Source organism: Falco naumanni, chromosome 7, assembly GCF_017639655.2.
Source record: "Falco naumanni isolate bFalNau1 chromosome 7, bFalNau1.pat, whole genome shotgun sequence".
In the NCBI taxonomy this organism is placed as follows: domain Eukaryota; kingdom Metazoa; phylum Chordata; class Aves; order Falconiformes; family Falconidae; genus Falco; species Falco naumanni.
Window position 1 is genome coordinate 18,479,104 of NC_054060.1, and position 23,280 is coordinate 18,502,383.

A 23,280-nucleotide genomic window follows, 5' to 3' on the forward strand; every position below is an offset into this window, starting at 1 on the left:
GTTTTGTATGTTTTGCCTTCTCTTTAAAAAAAAAAAAAAGTTTGTTCCCATAGTGTTGAGGTGGTAAAGTTTTCTTGACTTCAATAGATGATTCATTTTTTTGTTGTTGTTGTTTAAAGGCAGCAGAAATCTTATGAGGGGGAAAACACCCCAATAGTCCTAAATTCTAGTGACAGATTATTATAATTAAGTATTTTTACAAATGTTTTCCTACACTAACTTTTTTTTGGAAAACCTGCTAAATGATATCAATTTAAGAGCCAGTCTCATGTTGGCAGAGAAGGTGACATCAGACTGTTCGTAACATTTCTCCGTGGGGTCTGCTTAGAGTTGTGAGCTGTTGGCCCCGCAGCCCTGAAGCATCAGCACAGCAGCAGTTCAGGATCACTGACCAGGTGGTAGACGCTGGTTTTACTGGGAAGCCTCGTGTTCTTGGGGTGTCTCAGGAGGCGTCAGCCTCTGGTGGTGGGCTTTGAAAGATTATAGCACGCCCATGTCTCCTTGGTTTTACCTAGTGTATCAGCTTCATGCAGTGAGGAATAAGGTAGGCCTGTCCCACAGGGTCAGCGTGGGTGTTGTGCAGAATCAGTGTGAAGTCACTATCTAAAGGAATTCGGAAGGTTTGGCTGAATTTTATCAATCTATTATTCATAGTAGATCTCAGCCCAGGTCTTCAATACACCTAAAAGTTGCATAGTGGGAGGGGAAGAAAAGCCAACTTTTTGTAGGGGCCCTGCATGAAGCAATAAAGAATGCTTTTCTGGGATATAATTTAAATGACAACAGTTGTTTGTTGTGTGGTGGTTGTTTTTTTTTTAAAAAAACCAACCTGAATTCCTCTTACAAGAAAACTCCATTCCTATGTTTCCCCCCAAAACATGATAAACACTAGAAATGCATACGATCTGTATATAGCATTGGTAATGGCTAAGAAGCACAGATTAATTCATCCCATGGCTATGTTCTCCAAAAATATATCACAAATGAAGTTCTCTTCAGCACTGAAATTACTGAAAATGCACTGGACTTCATTTACCAGTCTAAATCAAGTTTGCACGCATAAATTTTGGGTAAGATGTATGGTCTTAATTTTTTTTTTTTTTTTCAACTAATGAGACACATGACTGCCTCAGAAATTTGAGTAAAGATAAGTTGTAACTGCAGTTTCATATGCTGCCAGATCAGATGACTGAGGAAGAGCTAAAACGAGTGTGTGGGTCTGTAAGAATATAGATCAGCTTCTCCGGAGGCAGCACAAATGATACACTTAGCCTTTTACATTCTAGGTTATTCTTTGAGGTGATTAACAGAGTTTCAAATAAATTATAATAGTCTTAAATGTTCAACTTTAACTTCAGCTTTCAGCTGTTCAGCTTTCCCTTCCCACCCCCCACCCCCAATTTCAATGTAGAATGTTGTTGTCCTAATAGTTCTTACTACTTGCGTGTTCACAGGAAAATGGCAGTCTTCATGGAAAAAGTTCAGACCTTTCCACAGATATGGAAAAATTGAAACCTCAAGAGGTACCATTTATTCTTTTTATCTTTTGTGTATTTTTATGGTTTTGTTTTTTTTTTAAACCTGAGTGCAGCCTACTACTGGAGTTTTCCTTTAAAAGTCACAATACAGTGACAAAATGATTTAAGAATTTGAATTGTTGGCTCAGTGTTGGCTGGAATTTCTAAAGGCACGTAAAGACGATCAGTTTTCAATTCAATAGAATTGGAATTTGGTGCTAGTTAATTACATAACTGTTAAAGGCTAATGAAGATAGATGGTGGAAGGCTGGCTAAAGGAGGTCTTCCTTACCTAACTCTTGCCGAAGGTCTGTTTGGGTCCCTATGGGTGGTGTGATCGTGTCCAGCAATGCTGCTTAAGGGAAGTGTAAGTATAGGGCAAATTTTTTGGCACCTTTACTGTTGTACTCTCCCAGCAAAGCCCAGCACTTAGGCCCTCCCGAGATTTCCTGGGCAGAGCCGAGCTTTTGGACATTTTTCTTAGAGCTGTTGGTGGACACGTTTTCTGCAAGTGATGAATTTTTCGGACTTTGATTACAGATTTGGCAACAAATACAAGCATTGTGTGGCAAAATACTGATGTTTTTGTCTTTAAGTATGCTGATTACCATGGTCCTGTGTTCTGAATAGTAATGATTGGTTGTTACTGATGTACTTTAGAATTCTGGTTTTTTGGTGATGTTCCCCTCCCTCCCCCAGCATCTTTATTTTACATGCCTCTTCAATGTCTCTCGTCAACCAAGTTGAAGAATTGTAATCTATGTGTCTTTGCTTGTATGGTAACTTTTCCTAACCTGTGGTTATTTCTTGGTGCTGTTCTTTGAATCTTTCTGCTGCTTCTGTGTAACTTAAGAGTTAGGGTGATTATGGCTGCATGCACTAGTCAAGATGAGGGTATACCATCAATTTACGCATGACTTAATGACACTTTCATTCTCTGTTCCTTTCTCACTCATTATGAAGTGCATTTTTTGACTGTTACTGAACTCTAAAGTGATATTGTTTCAAAAACTGTGTAGAAAAGTATATTTTCTTACGTTGTATACTAGTTACCACATTGTTATGCCATTGAGCTGGTTTTTAACGTTTCTTTTGTATTTATTTACACCAAACTTTATTTGCTGTTTTACTGCCAATTTCATGGAGAACTTGCTTTGCAACTCTGCGGTAACATTTAGCTAGGATTATTTTTAAACTTTTTTGTTATCAGCAAACGTTATTATGTCTTTGGTCAGCCACTTTTTATGATTTATTTATGGAATTGTTGAAGAACGTTGGTCTGAATGCAGTTTTTTGGGAAGTGGGGAAAACACATTGGTTAACTTCTTTTCATTGTGAAAATTGGATGTATATTCCTGTGCTTGGGACAGGGTGTTTATGTATTTTAATCAATAATTAATTCACAAAAGATCCTTCTCTTGTTTCCCATAGCAGTTTATTTCAAGAGTCTCTGGCAATACTGTACTGAAACCTAAAATATTCTTAGACAATAAGTATTTTGAACTAACATGGAAGGCTGAGAATCACTGCAGGCTTGAGAGAACCTTGTATGAGCCATATTTTTTTCATTCCCTAGTAATGTTAAATAGCATTCTAACCCTGAGAGAGCAGTGGGTATTTGTGTTAGAATTGGCTGTGACGATCTGAAATTTGTGAAGAGGTACAAATTGAGACATGAGTGATGTGTGTGTGCAAAATCTCTGTTGCATAGGCCAAATGTTGTGATAGAAAAATGAATAACTTGAAAATATATCGGGAGAGGGAGAAAAAATAGGAAAGCTTTATTTCTAGAGTAGTAATTCAGAAATCGTGGTTATTCGCAAGTCAGTGGAATTCTATGAAATGCTGATGGTCTCCTTTACTCTGGAATGATGATACTGAAGTCCATATACAATACTGTGTCAAAATATTCAATCTCTTGTGCTTGTTCCCTCCCCACCCCCCACTCCCCCCAACTTTACAATCTTGCTTTTTCTTCTGTGCGTGCAACAGTGGTGGTTTTCCAGTGAATATCTTCTGGTTAGTGAATGTAGGTCCCTCCCTTATCTGAGTGATATACAGCTAGAGATATTTTTGCATGTGTTCATAATCCCTTGCATTAGAAGGGTAGCTAGCTCTTCGTGTATGTTGCAGAGGACTGTAAAGCAGCTTTTTGAAAGCCTTGCTCTGCTGAGCTCTTCGAGGCAAATTCCCAAGTAGCGTGTTTGCTGCACAATAACGTATTGCACTTGAAAGTTTTGTCTTCCTGTTGTGAGATGATTCCGAAGTTTTTAGCTTTCCTGCTTTATTTGGGAGTTATAATTTATACTCATAACCTAGCAACAAATTGCTATAATCGCTTTTTTTGGGATAAACGTTGTCTTTTAATTAAGTATTTTTCTACCATAGTTTTTATTGCAGTGTAGTTAATGATTGCTTTTATTCCATGAAGAATAATGCTCCATGAGGTTTTCTTTCATTGTTTTGATTTTGTTGCAACATGTCTTTGCAATAAAAGGCATAAGTTAGTTTTTCATCCGTTTAGATTGCTGTCTCCAAATCAAGCAAATCTAAAAATATTTTTTGTAAGACACTTCCTTAGTGGATAGCCTTTATATATATATAGACACATAATAATTTTTACTGATAAAAATGCAGCATAAATTAGCGGAGGTATTTTTCTTCCAAAATCTGAAGTGTGGGTGTTTTAATTATCTTTCAGCATGTATATTGCACTAAAAGCTGTGAGTGTACATTTTGACCTGATTTAGCATAGAATCTAGCTTCAGCACTGAGTATGCAGTTATCCTCCTTTTCATTTACATAACTCTGCTATGTATTTGCTTGAAGCCAGAGTTGAACTGATCGAGATACCACTGCTAGATTTAGATGGGTTTATAGCATCAGTCAACAGGCTATGCCCTCTATTGTACCTAAAATACTCAGACATGAGTTGGAACCTGAAATACTATATGCCCAAACTATTTTTCCCCCCCTACCACCAGTAGCACTTTTAATTTGCAAAGAAGTCAAAAAATAGTAATGAGATAGCAGGTTTTGAAATAGTATTTTATACCTCTTAATCTCAGGTACATAACAAGAAAGGAGGCTGTTAAATAGCAAAACAAGACAAGAGGGACACAGAAATACAGTAAGTGTTATCAAGTCTGTTGTATTTGTGTCCTTTTTGTCCTCTGTTGGTTTTTTTTGCGGGGGAGGGAGGTTGTTTGGTGGTTCTTCTGCTGGTTATTTGCTTTTTCTGATGTACTCTATAAGCAAGCAGATGATTCAGTGTGAAATCTAAGCAAAAATTAAATATCCTATATTCAGTGCACAGGACTCTTTCTCAAATCCAACTTACTTTGTAATTTGATTTATGGACAGCACTTTTCAAAGCAAGTTCTGAATGCTTTAGTTAGGTTTTTAAGTGTTGTCTTTGAGCATTTATTGTTAGTATGTTGCTGTGGCTGTACCTGTATTATTTTATTTCTTGGTTTATAGCTTAGATAAGAGCTAGAAAAATCTGGTTTCAGTCATGTGAGCTGCATTGGAGAAGCTTGTTGTTTTTTTGGGGAGAGTTGTTTGGTTTTGTTTTTATTGCAACTACCTATCATATTGAAATTGGCATTGGAACCTGTTCACAAAATAATTTTCTATGTGGCCAGGAAATTGTCCCATTACATATCATGTTTGTATTTGCCTCACCAGAGTTGAGAGCTGTAATTGACCATTGGGTTTAGCTATTTAAAATGAGATTCATCATTCACTAAGTTAACTTCCTGTAAATGGATTTAGAACTGGCAAAAATGGTGATTATTTCAAAACAGATTCCTTGTTCATGTGTTAAGTCCCCTTTCTCCTTCCCAAGCTCTGCTAGTTTAAAAGTAAATAAACAAAACCATGTTTTCAGTTGTTCTTATTCCATTCCTGCACAGGTAGCTGTCATCTATTTGAACTTGATATTTGGAAATAAGCTAATGAATATTTCCAGAGCTTTGTTACAAAGTACGTGACTTATGGTGGCACTTGGAGGGTGCTTGTGAAAGCTCTCTTGACTTTTCCCAATAATACTTGAGATCTGGGGTAGTGACATTTTTTTTTTTTTTTTCCCCTGCCTCCTGTGTAGCTGGTGACCAAATCACGTATAAAGCTACATTTCTGTTTTTAGGATGTTGTTGTGGAATATTAAAGCTTCCTGATAGTGAAAAGGAATCAAAATTAAAACTAGAAATTGTACAGCTCCTTGTTTCTGGTGCAGTTGGGTGGTCTCCATCGGCTAATTGCATTCATTTCTCTGTTTAATAAGTATTATACAAGTTTCTGGCACAATACAGTGAGATGGGGTTGAAGTACTGGCTGTTCTCAGCAGGCTGGGAGACGGCATGTGTGTGTGTGGAGGGAAGAGGTTTTTGTTTCCTGGCACGGCAGACAGATCTTCAGTTTGGTCTCTTAGCATTTGGATTTCAGCAGGCAATTGATAGCAATATGGATGGAATGGTCTAAGGAGTGTGTGGTGTTTCCCATCATGGTCTGTCTGCTCCGTTCCCTGCCTCTGGCATTTTTCCTTGTTTAGACAGTTAAGGTAATTTTCTGTTTGACCTGTGAGACACTGGTGTGTTTTCCTTATGGAGGATGTTGGTGGAGTTAGACCAGAGAAAAGCAGGTTGTTGGATGTGTTTATTATTGGCTGTGTTAGAAAAGATCTGGTGAAGTAGCTGCTCTTCATTTTAGTTTTTGATCATAATGCCCGTTGGTTGGGTATTTTTTTTTTTTTACTGCATAGGAGGTTTATACATTGTTGATTGATTATGTTCAGCCACAAACTGACTTATTCTGTAATTTCCCATTCTCTCACAGAAGAGTCTTTGTGCACATCTCTCTGGTCCACAGAATTATAAAATGTGGTCAGGTATAGTTGCTATTGCAATATCTGAGCTAATAGTCTGTGTATAAATAATTTGAAAGTAAGTTTTGAGACTTAACTTGATTTGTTCTTGTAGAGTTGATTGCAAGTTCTGTATTTTCTGACTTAAAATTGTTCAAATTTTATGAAGTGCTTTATTTAAAAACACTAGACAATGCTAAAAATATATCCATATGAATCTCTGTGCTTCTTTAGTACCTTTTTTGTCAGACGTATACTTGAGAATGTACGTATTTTGCTGTCTTGCTGTGCCTTTCCCTGTTCTTCTCAGGTGAATCCTTTATAAAATCATTTTGGTCGTCGTTTGGAAACCACATTGTTAGCAACTAATAGTTTGCTGCAAGACTGTTTGTGATTTAACTAGAGCTGTACCATGACTTGTGACAATGTGATGTTTATTGGTGTTGGGTTAAGATAACTAAATTTAGTGCAGGTGATCCTCAAGGCAAAAAGGAAGAATATTCTTCTCTGGATTTATTTTTAGTTTACCTTAATTTTTGCAAGGTTCTTCCTGACCTGTGTGTTCAGTAGACACAGACAGGGTTTGGTTCTGTAGTCTTTCCTTTAGGCCATTGACAAATAGGTAGGTTCAATAACTGAAAAATACTCTTTTCAAAACAAAATGGTTGTTTATTTCTGGAAACGTACATGATCACATAATCCATAATCTTTTAAATTAGATAGAACACCTTGGTGTGGCTGTTGCTCAGAGCCTCTTGTCTAATCTGAAGTCCGTGACTCACCATGACGTTCCCCGTCAGTCAGCCTCTCTGGGTCTTGTCCATCTGTCTCTCGCTGTCTCTGCGTCTCGCTTTCTCTCCCACTTCCCCCTCCTTGTGTTTTTTCCCCCTCTCGTCTTTAGAACTCTCAGGTTAGTTTGGAGTGGCAGATAATCCAAAATAAAGTGAATTCCAGCAGTAGATTCACTGTCATTCATTTATACATTAGTCATTTAGACGACTTTTGCCTGATCTGTATGATCATAGCCAAATTTAGCTTAGAAGGGAGCTGAGTATTCCTGAGTTTTAAACAATTAATATTTGTTAGTTAAGGTGAGCCAAACTATAAAACTCAAGGAATCGGAAGCAGCATTCATTAAATTTAATCTTTCGGTCTGTAGCCATGTCAAACTACGAAGTCAACCATTCATTTTAGTGGAATTTTAATGACTTAAGTTTAAAGGCGATAATTGAGCTATATTTTAAGTGGCTAACATGCAAATACGCATGTATTGATCTGGCAGCTTGGTTATGAGCCACAACTGGGTCTAATTTTGCTCTATTGCCAGGGACTTGTGTAGGAGACAGCTTGGGGATAAGAGAGGAGGAATAAAGGTAACAAACCTGTTTTCTCTACTTTAGTGGACTTGAACAAATAAACTGCTGAGGAGTAGTTAACTGTACAGTGTCTCCTTCAGTTCTCAAATTTTACCCTGAAGTGGAACTAGGATGTTGTGCTTATTTAAAAATCAAAACCAAGAAATCCACCACTAGAGTTAATGTCAGGAGTACAGTTTTGCTTACACATGGACAAATCTTGGTGTGATTTCAGAAAATGATTACTAAGGGACAATAGTTCTGTTTTTGAAGTGGAAGCAAAAAGGGAGAGGATGAATCCTACAGAAGCTATAGAACCAGTGCAGTGAAAAGGGGTAGGAACAGTGAGCTGGGGAGACTTCTTAGCTTGTTGTTAGGTGAGTTCTGTGACTGACTTAAACCAAAACGGCAGAACATTAATGGTCACTGAAAGACATTGAATGTTAGGAGGCAAAATACCATTTTATTTTGTAAAATGAGGCATTGACTCATTGTGTCAGGCCTTCTCTTATGGTTTCATAGGATAAAAATGCCTACCGAGGAGTGTGTTTTCTCTGTTGTTGTTCCCCCCTCCCCCCCCCCCCCCCCCCCCCCCCCCCCCCCCCGGTCCTCTTCCAGGTCTTATAGACTAATACATTCTGTACAATAAATTTCAGGTGTCCTGTATGCAACTATTTATGGTTTTGTGAATTATCTCAGAGTTTTAATTGGTTTGGCTGTGTTAACATACCTGTGCACAGGAAATCTTCCTGATACAGGTAAAGCCTAAATCACTTGGACACTTGGGGCATCTTACCCAGAAGAGGTAGGAATGAAAACTGTTGCAGCTGTTGGTTTTTTTTTTTATGTTGATGGACTTAATTTATTGGAATGATTAGAGAACATCACTCTAATCCAATTAAATACCTGAAAAATGAGTAAAATGTTAGAGCATTCAATGTTGAGAGTGCCTTCACTGCTCAGTTAAATTGCAGCACTGATTAGTAGGAGTTTTTCAGCTCCGTTTCGTGATAGGTACTACTGTAAGTAGACAACACTTGTTGCTTTTCCATGTAGATGTATTTGACTATCTTTCTGATCACAAAGACGCAGTGAGACTGAAAATCCAGGGAGAGGCCCGTTGCAAAATGGGCAGTGGCAACGTTACAAAATGCTGGAAGGGAACAGCTAGCCCCCATTAGACTTTATTGTGGCTATAACAATATAGGAAGAAAAGTTTTGCTTGCCTTCGGGAAGGCTAAAGCTTGCATGTGTAGTAGCTATGTAAGAGGTTGGAACCAACAAGATGGTTTTCTGTTTATAGCTAACCATGTTCAAAACCAGTTTTCTTTCTGTAAACAGAAAAATGCCCTGAGCTATCTGCAGTTGCTTCAGAATAGGGTGCTAAAACAGGCAAAAAATATATTGTCCAGTAACTCCTGTTTTGCAGACTTTTTGCCAGTTGCTAAATACTCAGACGGTGCCCTCGGCATGCTAATCCACTGGTGTGTTTGCTGGGGAGCAAAGGTGGCAGAAACGGGGATGTGTGCTCAGCATGGGGTGTCTCCTTCCAGCCTTTCTGTGTCAGACCTGCCTCGCAGGTAACAGTAGGTAGCAATCCTCCCAAGGGCTTTGGAAGCCCGCTTGTAGTCTGAAGAATGATATCCCCAGCCTCTTCCAGTAGAGTCAGCTCAGGGTATGTATCCTTGAAGAGTTCTTCCCAAAAGGGTGAATATCTTTTGGCCTAATTAATTAGCTCCTGCGTCTGCTTGGAGCCTGTATCAATCTTGCTATGATGGAGTGAGTTCCCTTTTGGATAGTAGTCTTCAAAACTGCTGTAAACTGGAATTTCCTTCCTTTCTCAGAAAGAAGGAATGAAATTTGACAGTATATATTATTGGGTCTTCTTTAAAACATAAATTTGACAGGGGTCTGTAATAGAAATTTATCCCCACTTCCACCTTTTTTGCTTTTGTGAGGAGGGCTAAGTTCAGATGCCAGGTGATAGTATTTTCTTTTTGTCACTCACAGGTGGGATGTACATTTTAATAAACTGCTATCCTTTATTGGTGGTATAGACAGACTTTCCAAGGCTCTCAACTGCATTCTTTAAGCAGTAAACATATGTTGTCAATTTGCGCTATCGTATTTCTTAAATACATTTTTAAGCCTTGATTGTATGACTAGAAGCTTCCAGTAGCTTTTCAGAAGCTATTGGAAGCTTGTAAAGATTTTCATCTATGATTGATTACAACCCCTCCTGGTAGACATTTATGCTGTTTATTGTGTAAGTTAACAATACAGATGTAAAAGCAAGGAATGGTATCAGGGATGCAATTTTATTTGAAGTACAGCTTAAATGGGAAGAATGCTCTGAAATAACTTTGTGTAATTTAAATGATTGTCCTTAGAGCTCTTCTGATTTTGCTTAATTTGCTTTTGTGAAGTGCAAAAGAAGTTTGCTAAAACTGCATGTGTTTCTAGTTACTTCGTATTCATTTAGTGTGAGTTACATGTGGGAATGGCCTGGGGTTTCTAATCCCGAACAAAACTTTGCTGTTTGAGTTAATAATCCATAATTCATTACTAAAATTTGGAATAACTGGTGTCAAGGATGGTGGACGATTTAAGACCTCTACGTAGGTCCGCTGTAGATGGAGGCTGAGAGAGGTTATGCTTTGCACAAGTGTAAATTCTATAATGCGTGACAAAGGAAGAAATGCCTGACAGAATCAATTTTAGTTAGGAACTGGAGTACAGAAAAAACCCCCAATTCTCTCTGAAGTGTTTGCATATGCCCTAGCACATTTCCCCTGTAGAGTAAACGGTCTGTTTTCTATGGCTTCAGTGTTGCGGAGGATTTCTTGGAGCATTTTTCAGATGAAGTAGTTGATTTGTCTAGTGGTGTAGAAACATAACTTTGGTGCTGTGGTAATTGGATGTGAGTGCATTCTGGGAAACTGGGAGGGTATATGACAAGAACATGATGTAAAGGATTATTTGAAGGAATTCTGGTGGTAGAAGGGAGAACATTCCTTGCTGTGTAACCTACTGACAGAGTTCTACAGTTCCTCTATTTTGAGGGGGGATGTGCGATATTAACTTGGGGAGAAGTGGTATTACTCCTGTGCATTAGGTAGATTGTGTTGCATGATGTGTAACAGTCTATGAAATCAGTCTTACTCCTGTTATATTTTCAGTATATATATATTTATTTACTTTGTAAATAAAGATCGCTTGAACGTTTCAGTTTCTGGGGCTCACCTAGACATCACTTTCTGAATGTCTGAGATGGATTCTGGTTTATCACTGATAACATCCTTCAGAGGTTTTTTTTCTTTAAAAATTAAAATATAGTTGAAGTATTGTCTTAGGAAAAAAGGCTTGAAAAGCCCCCACCACAATAAAGAGTGCAAGCAGAGCACCCAGTAGGAACCCACCTACTTAAAAGCTTTACTTTTTTTGGTCCTCTTTTTGCAAATTTTTTGTTTCTTTATTCAGCAGACTTAATTTCTTTTTTGTTTCATTTCAGCATAAAAATAAACCACATGTGGTGACCTTAGCTAGGAGCCACTCCATTTCCTCGGCAGCTGCTGCTACATGCTGCTTGTCTGACAGACGGGGCTAGGTCATGGTTACCAGAGGACACCCTTGTGGTCATAACCAAGTTGTAAATGTCACTAAGACTGTTTCTGAATGCCTATCACATGTGTATCGCCGATTCTAAAGTAGATAAAGTCAGCCAAAGATTCATTTGGGAGTTGGGACTCCCAGAAGATTACTTTTAAAGCAGAATAGCAGCCAGAGTTGTGACACGCATCCATAAGCAGCGGTAGGGATCTGACAGTTATTTACCCCTCAGTTACTAGCCCTCTGGTAGAACTGACAGCACGCCTGCAAAGATAGTGAGGCCTGTTTCAGCCCCATTAATGCTGTCTTGAACGTGAGCCTGCAGTCTGAAAAAAAATGATAAATGTTCAGTGATTGATGATTTTATAGTCCCAGGGCACTTCGGATGGTTTCTGGTAGCTGTGAACAATTTCCACCCCCACCCCCCCACCCCTTAATTAGGCCTGAGCTTTTGATTTCTCTCCACCAGACTTACAGAAGGAAATAAGAGGGAATTGTAAGATAAAGTTTACAAAGTGTTTTTCAAAACTTTGCCTACAAAGGAGGTGCAGTTTTGAGTGCCAGGTCTGTCATGTTTTGGTACAGAATGAGTGATTCAGTGCACATCTGATCAGTCTGAATGACAAATATCGTATTACCACCTTTATATGGAAAAGCTGAAGGTGTTCTGAAAGGTACAAAAGAGAATTTTAAGTAATTGGGTTAATCAAATAATATTGTGCATCCTAGGGCTTCTGTGTTTTCTGTGTCTCAATACCTTTGGTGAAAACTTTCAATAAGCCAGTGTTTCCTGGCTGGGTAAGGGTCATTTCAAGGCCTGCTAAGTTGGCTGTACTAATGCTAGAAAAGTGCAAAACAGTATTTTAGTTTGAGTGCTTGTTTGCAAATCGGATGCCAGAGTTGTTTGCTTAATCACCGTTTGGAAGTAAACCTTTTGTCAGCGAGCTGTGCTGTTCAGTAATGTGATAGTGTCAAAATGCCTGTTAATCTGTACATTAATAGCAGGCTGCAAGGGGAAATGGAATTTCTTCTTCTCATTTGCACTAACATTTTTTCCTAATGTCAGTGACTCTTCCTGTCCCTTTTACTGTGTTGTTATTAATGCAAACAGAAACCTTAAGGGGAAAAGAAAACCACAACGCAAAAAACAGTTGCAAGTTCTTCAGACAAATTTTAGACTCTGTGGTTAGTGACTTAACACTAAGAGGATTAAAATATCAAAATATCTCACTATTATTCAACTTTTAGAAATACTGTCTGTGAGGACACAGATTATTAAGAAATTACGTGGTTCCTTTTTGATGGGGGAGAAATAAAAGAAGGGAAGAAAGTAAAATGTGGGCAGGGAGTAATTTCTGTCAGATAGACCTGAAAGCCAACTTTTGTGATTAATGACCAATTGTAACTCTGCACATTTAATTAGGAAAGTGTCATTACACTCAATTAGCAGGGCTGCCAAATAATCTGTTTAATACTCTGGTCTTTTTTTTTTTCTCTAGGGTTTTGCAGACAGTCCTCATTACAGTGATCACTTGAATGACAGTCGATTAGGGCCCCATGAAGGATTGTCCCCGACACCTTTCATGAACTCAAATCTGATGGGTAAGTAGGTAATTCTTTACGAGTATCCCCCCAAAGCCTCTTCGGTCAGAAAGAGACATTTTTCATTCCCTTGTCTAGGCCTGACATGTCAAGCATCTGGAAGTTGCTCTGTTTCTCATAGCAACACTGACTTTCCTATTGAAATTTTTTAATGTTGGGTGATTTCCTCATAAAGGCTCTTGTCCAGGACTTTTGAGAAGAAGGAACCACCTAGATTTTCTCAATTTGATCTTGGGAATTGATACATTTTGTTTTAATTTTTACATTTCTCTTGTAAATTCTAAATTATTTTCAAGTGAATTTTCCTTAAGTTTTGCTGAGAAGACATCTACAGCAATTTTAAACTTGTGTATTTAAAAAAAAATACATTTTTTTTCTAACACTATCAGTTCCTGAACTACCTGACAATTTACTTCAGGCATTTCTTCAGATAATAATTTGAGGGCTTGCCTCTTAATTTTCTAACTTATTTGATACTTGTGGTATTAGAAGTGTTGTCACTTCTAAGAAACAAATGCAAACTCTTGTTTTGCTGGGCAGATACTGTTGTTGTTTCCAGGCCTGCAGGTGTCCAGCATTTGCTGCTTTTGAAACTGGTAAAAAACCAAGCAAAATGTGTATTAGGTTGTGGGCTTAGGTATTGAAAGCTTTTTCTTTATTGTCTGCACTTTTGTGTTACCTAAAACACATTAATCTATTGATGGCATTTTTTGAAACTCCTCTCCCTGTTCCAGTTTGGAGCATTAAAATGTTGATTTCCGAATATTTATTGTTTGGCAATGCATGGTCTCAGGAAAAAAATACATTTTTTTTCTGTCTTAAAATTTGGGATGACTCTGTTCTGAATTTGTACATTTGACATTGTTTCACTTACATATTCTGTGTCTTGTAGACATGACCTATTTTGTGATCTCAGTATTGTCCTTTTAAGACACAGCCATGGTAATCTAAGTGGATTACCTAAATCCAAATCCTGGTGGTCTGCAATTTCTTTTGGAAATCTTTCTACTTTGCTCAGTCTTTGTTTACTACTTTAGTTTTCTCTGAAATGGAGGCAGACAAAGCACAGCTACTGCTGAAAACAGAATTTTGTTTAAACCTTCATATATGAACCTGAAAAAATGTAATACTAAAATGACTGTCCCTGTAGTGTTTGTTTACAGAGAGTACGAGTCAGCTGGTAAATGGTACTTGTATCTGAGGACAGTAAAGCATGTAGTTTCCTTTAGTTATTTTGATAAAGCAGAATAGAGCTTCCTCCCAATACCATTGCAAGTATGTTCTCTCCTTTTGTAAATACAGGAGACTAAAAATGCAAGTTACTTCAATTGTTTCATCAGTATTTTGATCAGTAGCACATACGGAATGGCTTTAGGCTTTGTAGCTGATACTGGCTGTATTTTACAGAAATACATGATGTTTTTTAAAAATTGGTATTACCAAAAGGAAACTACTTGCTCATGCTTTTATATTGAGTCATCCAATTTATATACAATATATGCCTTAAAATATATGAAGAAAATAATTGGTGCAACTGTATTTTCTTAGTTTTTCATTTTTATTGAAGAGATGTCTAGATGATTCTGTTAGACATAATAGAATTACTTTGTTAATACAGATTTGAGAAGAATCCTCTATTGAGATTGTTTTCTAAAGAATTAATTAATTGTAAGATGTACGTGAGTCAGCCACTTACCCAAAGTAGCTGTGAACTGAAATAGTATTGTAATGCTTTATGGCTAACAGTTCTTAAGGATTTTATTTTGCTGAAGCAGTGGTACTTAATTTCCTTCTATATGCAGCAAAGAACTATAGAAGGCTTTCGGCATGTATAAGAAATGTACATCTCAAAACTTTAAAAGTAGGCTTTTAAAAGTATTCCACCTGTGGTTTTTTGCTTGTCATAAGAAAAAATTGTTTTAATTTTACTTATGTTGTAGTATAGCATACAGCTTTGTATATCATACTTTTGCGTCATGAATTTTTGCAGCTTATTTTAAGTTAGTGCTGGAAGTTTGGAGAGAGGAATGATAAAAGCTACATAAAAACATTGAGTAGTAGTTTTCTATCAGTACCACTATCTGTGCCCATGTTTTTTTGTTTATTATTGAAAAGGAAAATGAGGTTTCTTCTTAAGTCATTAGACCAAAAAAAAGTTACACATTTTTTTTAGATATCAAATTGTAGGCATGTCCCCATAAACAGAATGAAAACATTCATTTTATAAGTTTCTGTAGATGATATTTAATGCATTGATTGATCAGTCTGATCTTCAGGGGTTCAAAGGAGATGGAGGCTAAGAATATGAACTTGATGAGCTTATAGGAAAGATCTCACTAGGCTGATAGGAGCGATGGAGCATCTGGGGTTCCACGCTGAAGATCTAAGAGATGCATCCCTTCCCAGCATTTTATTGTGAGTGAAATACATCTCTGAAATAGTTAAAAAGTACTTAAAAAAATAAAAAAGAGCAACAACATATTGCACCATTGCTGTCAACACTTAAAAGCACCATTAAAAGAAAGAATTGTGTGTCAAGGGTATGTTGTTATTTTGTGTATTGTGCTCAGCCGTAAGCATATTTGCCTGAAGAGATAGTGGATTATAAAGTGCCACTGTCTTTCATGATGGAGCTCTCAAACATTTTAATGATCTTGTACGTTGCAAAAGAGAAAAATTTTGTCTAACAAGAGTTGATAATGATTCAATAATGAACAATTTGCCACAGAAAGATGCATTTCCATATTCATTTAGATATTTTTTTGAAGTGTTTTGCAGAGGAAGTAAAGCTATTATGTTGGATTGGTTAGTGTTCTTCACTAATGAATTCCAGAATTATCCTGTTGATTTGTTAGTATAAAAAAAGACGGGCCGTTGCTTGTATTTTAAGTAAAACCACTGAATCCTCTTGGCACCAGCATAGTCTGTTGGTATCCATAGAGATATGTAGAAAATCAGGCTAAGATATATTGGTGGTATTGTAACTCCATTTAGACTTGATAATCTTTGCTTATTCAACACTTTCTGTTTTAATTACATTCTAGAAAACTACTCACAGGATATGAGATTCTTTTCTCTGTAATTATGCTGCTTTTTAGTGCTCTGCACTTGCAAGTAGAGGTCAGTTTTTGCTAGGACTCTTCAAGCATGTGGTATTGTGTCTTCTGTTGTGCTGTTCCCTGGACTTTGTTCTACTGAGCTTTTCCACTGCTGCTTACCAGGAAGAAAGCAAGCAGATCTTTCTTGAATATAGCTTAAAGGGGTTTTTGTTGGTCCATCTTGAAAATTTGAAGTGGGTGACTTAATTTATTTTCTGTGTCTGTCTTTCCACAAGAGGCAGAAAGGATAAAGGCAAGGCTCTTGTGCTCAGTGTTCATCATCTGTGTACTGCCCAAGCTTATACATGATAAAAGTAATTAAAAAAATTAAGTCAATAGTGAGTGAAAACATGGCAGTTGAACATAAGCTTGCCATGTTACAGTTGATCCCTGGAGTAGAGAGAGAGATATCATTCTTCCAAGTTTACTTTCAAGTATACTTCCTTATTTTCTCATTGTTTCTTTAACTAGTTGCTTTACAGTTTAATTGGGTTAAATCATAGAGCTCTGAATGCTCCTGAGGTAGCCACAGGATTTGAAGACCTGTCAACCAAGGTAACTGGACACTGTCAGAATCAGAAACTCTGAATGTGTGGGAATGGAGGATTTTAGGTAATTTGCATCTTTTTAAGGGGGCTTTTAAGAAAGATGTGGACAGACTTTTTAGTAGAGGGGACAAGGGGTAATGTTTTTTAACTAAAAAAGGTGAGATTTAATTAGATATTGGGAAGAAATTCTTCACTGTGAGGGTGGTGAGGCACTGGCCCAGGCTGCCCAGAGCAGCTGTGGGTGCCCCATCCCTGGCAGTGCCCAAGGCCAGGCTGGATGGGGCTGGGGGCAGCCTGGGCTGGTTGGAGGGGTCCCTGCCAATGGCAGGGGAGGCGGGGGGGGGGTTGGAACTAGGTGATCTTTAAGGTCTCTTCCAACCCAAACATTTTGATGATTCCTGACCTCACCTGCTCAGTAACTCCAGTAGAGCAACTGCAGTGTTGTGGTTACTGGTTTGTTTCACATCATCTGTTGATGTTGTAGCACTCAGCTCTTGTTAGTATCCTAGTGAGGTGGCGACTATGCTCCTCTTCCTAACAAACCAACTTCTGCTTCATGCTAGGTGTGGCCATGATGTTTTCTTATGGCTAGCATTAAGAGTACAGGGGACCTGACAATGCAGGGAAGTCAGGACACACATCAGTCAGTATTTACAAGGGAGAGAGTAGACGCTTGTTAGAGTAGAGCTATAAATTATTCGAAGTGTTAATCAAAATATAGTTTCTTGTACTCTATTTATACTGTGAATATGAATGGTAAGCCTGCTTCTTGCCCTGACTGAAAAAAATTGGTGAAAGCAGAGTAATACATTTTGGGTTTTTTTGCAGTGTGGCTTCCTTTAATGTTGGTAGTACTTGACGTGCTTCAATCACTTGGGTGGTTTGTCATCAGGCTTTGCAAGACAGGGTTTGCAAGTAGATTACATATATATATACACATACCATTTATTTTACCCTCTGTTAGTGCTTAACTGTCTTGCACTGGTGTAGCAAGTGGTTAATAGGTATGTGCTGGGTAGAAACTGCCATGTGAAGTCAAGGGCGTCAGGAGCGGAGAGATGCTCAAAGCCAAATTCCATGAATTTTCAAAGGTAGTCTTTTGAGTTGCTGTGAAACTGAAGATTCATTTGGTGGATCAATCATAGAAGTAAGCGATCGATATCTGGATTAGGGTACCTTCTAATTTTAGAGTTACTGTTCACTTAATTGATTTGATTGCCTGATTGTGTAGGTTTGTAAGAATGGCTGTGCTTCTGCCAGTGCATCTTGCAAACTAGTGAAATTACTACGTAATTTTAGTTGTAGTATCTATTGTTTGACTAGTAAGTTAAGTACACCAGTTGGCTTGGATAGAGTGGTAAGAGTTTTTAAAGATGAACATTGGGGCATTTTTTGAAGCAACATGGTAAATAGCTGAAGCCTCTCTGTAAGCTTTCCAGTGTTGATATTGTTATCAAACAGGTGACGCAAGCCTTTTAAATCATAATTTGGGAAGCGTTATTCTTGGTAAAAGGAGAGGCTTTTGAACTTAAAAATACAATTTAAAAAAGGCATGCATCTGAATTATTTCTCAGTTAAGAATCTTAACTAATCTTCATGAAAACTGCTAGTTTTCTTCTTCAGTAGCCATTCAGTAAGAGTTTTCGAATCAAAGAAGTAGAGCTTATTAAATGATCTTATGATGGTGAAGGCAATAGTAGGAAGTAAGCAAGGGTAAGTAGTTATGAATGTGGCAAATATTATGAATGATGCCATTATAGTTTTTACTAGGAATCTTGTTTTAATTACCTTTTAGGAAGGGAGAGGGCAGATGCAAGTAGTGAGTTGGCAGAGCTTGTATTTGTCCAAAATAATAGTCATTACTAATTTAACACACGGAATAAAATAGACATCACAATGGAAATGATCTCCAGGGACATAAGTAATTGCAAGATTGATCTGAAAGAACTTATATGCAGTTACATTGGTATTAACTTGGAGAATGGTGGGGGCAGAATATTTTGTATCTTTCAGAGAATTCATTAGGAAGACAGAGGAGAATGTTAAAAGAAGAAAATGACAAAATAGAGGTACAACAAAGATTATGACAAGTGCTTCAGTTTATCTCATTTTACAGGAGCAGGGCAGTAAGTTGAAGGAAAATTGTAAAAGGATAACTAATAAGCTTCCCATAGTGCATGATTGTGTCAAATATTATTGTCGGTTAAGACTTCAGAAAAACTTTTCTGAGCATAAAAGATGCAAGTCTGAATCGTCCACAGTTATGATACTTAGGGGTACCGGTCTCCTCCTCTAAGACAGGGGTCCAGCACAATCCATAGATTGTAAACTTCCCATGCTGGAAAAGTTCCTTGAAATTCACTTTACAGTAACTGGCATTATGCAGTTTCACAGCATTATGCTTACATTTTATTGAATTGCTTATCGTTTTGATTATTAAAGCTAAAAAGATCAAAACACTGACTCATCTATATGTAATACATCATGGCTACTTTTCCCAAAGTGAGTGTTGAGATTCCTTCATCCCAGTGAAGTTTCATGTTTTGTTGTTTCAGGTAGGCTTATGTTTCTTTTTTTAAAAAAATATTTTTTTCCAAATCATTGCATATAATAAATCTGGCAAATGGAAGACATACATTTGAATTTCCTTCTGAGAATGTTTGTTTTCCTTTTGGGGCGTGTCGCTGTGCTTATTTGCTAGATTGACACTGTTTATATAAAATATTATGGATTTGCTAAAATCCTGATGTGAAGTTTGTAGTATTTCGGGGTTTTAATGAAAATTTCAAACCCAGAGTAACATGTTCAGTTAAATTTTAACGATTTCTTCCTCTTTTCCAGATAATTATGTGTATCACTTGCTTCATATACGCACACCTAAAATTTCCGTAAATAAATGGAGGTCCTCTTTTTTTTAACTTTATTTATTTATTTTTGTTTTGTTTTAAATGCTAGCAATCCTTTTGTCCTGGGGTGTTTCTGCGTGTGGCTGTGTCCTGGCTGTGGTGTGGTGTATTGAGCAGAGGCAGGCTTTTCTCAGCGCTACCTATAAAACCTCAGGGCTGCCGGTTGGTAGGATGAAGCTTTCTAGAGTCATGGTGTTTTGTGTCTGTTGGTACAGTTTCTGATTTCTCCCCCCACCCCCAGGTATTACAATAAATAAATTCCACTCACACCAAAGAATTGCTCTCATCTGCTCTTCATTTTCCTTTTGTGAAAGCTAATGGGTTTCTGGGAAATTAAATTACACAGTCATTTAGTGAAAGCGCTAAGTGCAGGGCATTTTTACCCTTGGGTTTTTGCTCACAAGAGTGTGTGTTAAGCTTGGTTTTCCCTTCTGTTTACAGTAATATTTCAAATGGCTTTCCTAACGTTTCTTTAAATACAGTAATACCTCAAGGCTCGCTACAAATGCAGTGGGGGGTGGGGTGGGGGGCTTGTGTCCTTTGTGTAACGTTATGCTGTAGCAGGTGTCTGCTTGTGCTCTCTCCCCCTTGAGACCTCCATCCTCTGGCTAGCCAGCAGCTGGCGGAGGGGCGCTGACAGCCCTCCTCAGGTGGTGCTCAGGTGCGGGTCTTCCAGGTAGGTGCGGGGCCGCAGCTGCCTGCTGGCAGGGGGCTTGCCGGGGTGAGGAGCGGGCAGCCTTCCCCTTGCCCTGTCGGCCATCCACCAGTATGCTGGAGCACTGAGGCAGCTCATCCGTAACGAGCCTGGGTAGCGTTGTACAAGTTTAGATGATTTTCATCATCTCGGAGTTGTTCTCAAACTTAGTCTGCAGCGCTGCAGTTCAAGGAAAGAAAAGTTTCCTTTCTGGCAAGTAAGAAAGTGAAGACATGTTTCCCTGAAAATCCGTCACGCTGTGTGATTGCACATTGTACAAGGAAGAGCTGCTAGTAACCTTCTCACTGGATGCTCCCAGTGCGCAGGTACCATCCCGTAAGTGGGGCTGGTGGCCCACAGGCAGGAGCGCTGCCCTGCACTGCGCTAATGGGAGAACAAACAGGACCCAGTGTTCATCGTGTGGAGGAAGGTGAAAACTTGCCTGCTACAAAAAGGTCTTGCGCTTAAACCTGGAGTTTTTTGTCGTACTAAGTGCTTCTGAATTGCCAGTCCGGGGATTTAAATGTGCGAGTCTGCGGCTTTTGAATTTGGGAATATTTTACTTCTGATAAAATTTGTTCTGCAAAGCTTGTTTTTTGGTTAATGCACTCTGATATGTTTGAGCGTTGATTTATTCGCAGTGTATTCTGCCTTTGAAAAAGGGCATAAATAGTAATCTGATGAAATTTTTAAGTCTTGCGCTTCCTCATTGTTGTAACATGTCAGTTTAGCTGCTGTAGGGTATGTTTATCTGTTACAAGGCTCATCAGTGCATGAAATGCTGAAAGGGCATATTTCTCTCCTGTGGTTCCTGCCATCCCTGGGCACTTGTAGATGCGTTCCAGTGGATGGGATCAGCTGGGTGAAGCTGTAGGATTTTAAATTTCAGTCTGTCTGAAGGCGCCAAGCTTCTTTCCAGGGAGAAGGGAGGAGGAGGTGAATCTCTCCCATACTGGTGATGTAACTTCCCCATGAGGCAGTTGCTCAGGGATCTACATAATAACTATTATCCTGTTCAAATAGGAGACTGTAGAAAGCTCACTGGTGATTAAAAGATAATTTTGTAATTTTTCATGGCTTGTCTTTGTTTTGCAATAAAGATGTTTGCTTATCACCAGGTGCATAAAAAATCATTTATTTAATCTCTATTTAATTCCATTATTTTTTTTTCATTCTTGCGTGCATGTAACTGTAGCCTGTCAGTTGCTAGCAGTCCAGTTTTTAATAAATGCAGCAGCCTGTATCTAGTGATTAAATTCTGAACTGATCAACCAAAATGTTCTAACTACGCTGCTCGTGCCAAAACAAGTGGCTTTTGTGATTTGGGGCATTATAGTATTTGCATTAATATGATTTGAAGTTGTTAATAGTTTTCTTTAGAGATTGGGTTTTAGAGAGTCAAATGTGTGTTGCTGCTGGAAACCTGACTTTGTTTAGAAACACAGACACCTCAGGGGAAAGTAAACCAGATGACATTGAATGAGCAAGCCTATAAAAGATGTAGTTTTATTTTTTAGGTGCATGAAGGTGTTTGACCTCTAATACTATTGGTTTTGTGAGTTGCCTGAGTGGCCGCTACAGCTTCCCTAGAGTTTTAAGGTGTAGGGTGTAGGTGTGCAATACTTCAGATATATAGTGGATTAATGGAACAAGTATTGTCAAAAGAAAACAACAGTTTTTTTAAATTGAATTTGAAAATAAAGTCTGGACGCTTTCACTTCAGTCCAGTATTGCACCGAAGTTTTGTTTCTGAAAAGTAGGTGAAAGATTCTCATGCAACAGAAATGTGCCGAAGACTGGAGAATTGCGACTTGCTCTATTAAGTGATGGTAGTATCTTACTTTATTTGCAAGGCTTTCTTGGTTGCTGCCCTTTTTATGCTTTTCTGAAGGCTAACAGTACTGTGGCTTTCAGATGGGCGTTCAGCTTCTGTCACTAACGCATATATGTACGTTGGGAAGTCAGCTGAAAATTCTGAGGAGTTATTTCTTAGGCATCCGGATGGAGGGTCACTTTCAGAAACAGAAACATTGTTATCCTTATGTGTAGAAGTTTCGCCAGGGTGGCATTTGGTGGAGGGAGGGTGCTGTTTGGCTGTGTTTTTTTTGGAAGACACTCACCGGGGTGTCGCGTCTGAAGATGAAAGAAGAGAGAGTTGATAGGTCATTTTATGTGATTTGTTACGTACGGGATTAAAGAAACTGGCAGTATTTGGGATTACTGCTACTGATTCCTTTAAAGAAAGCAATTGCCTTAAGTTCAGTGATGAAATAAAAAAAGGTTCATTGAAATGGGAATGGGGAAGAAGCACAGTAGCTAATAGTGAAATAAGTTGAGGCTCATTTTATGGTTTTATCCTAAAACTGCTGAGGTCTGGCCGTGAGCCTTTGAGGTAGCTAGCAACCAAGCGCACCAAAATATGTAATGTGTAAATGTAGAATGTGTAAATTCATTTTGGGATTGCCCATACCACATGCAAAATCAGTACTATTGTCACAATGTCTGTAACGAAATTTTAGTTTACTTGCCAGCATGATAGGAACCTCTACAATAAGCCTGGCACTTTAGGCACGAATGCAACACAAATAAGGCATCTTGCAATTTCTTCCTCTTATACAATGGGACATAGAAAGCAGAAGTCTTGAGACTAATGTGTGACTTGTTAGCAGTCTTGGAAGCTTCAGGGGTGATCCCTGGGGTCTGCACTGAGTACCTAAGTGCATCGCTATATCATAAATAAATTCATATCAAGTTTAAAAAAAAGAAGTTCTGTAAGAAAGGAAAGAGTGTACTTGTAGACTTTATCAGGGTACTGCAGTTTTAGGTACATTTTCTGCATTGTAGGAGCAAAGTGAAGTTTGCCTTACTATTTTGCTGTGATAAATAACACTTCCATTTCTGACTGGATTAATTTCTTTCTAATGACATTTATTTGTTTCACATACTGCTAGTTCATTACAAGCTGTCACGTCAGACTTAATGTATTTCTATATTTATTTGGAATCTTGAGGTACTTCCCAACTTAAACTGCAGTCTGATTGACCTGTTTGAATAGAGATTTACAAAAATTAATTCCTTACAGCACCG

At 38.2% G+C, this 23,280-nt stretch overlaps 1 protein-coding gene across 9 annotated transcripts in view; it reads left to right on the plus strand.

Moving 5' to 3' along the window:
- TCF12 (transcription factor 12) overlaps positions 1-23,280 on the plus strand; it is a 174,085-nt gene that overhangs the window by 50,902 nt on the left and 99,903 nt on the right. For all 9 annotated transcript variants that reach the window (XM_040600204.1, XM_040600208.1, XM_040600202.1 and 6 more), the window contains exons 5-6: positions 1,455-1,523; positions 12,845-12,947. In XM_040600204.1, the coding sequence (XP_040456138.1) occupies positions 1,455-1,523; positions 12,845-12,947 (172 nt within the window). The remainder of the gene's footprint in view (positions 1-1,454; positions 1,524-12,844; positions 12,948-23,280) is intronic.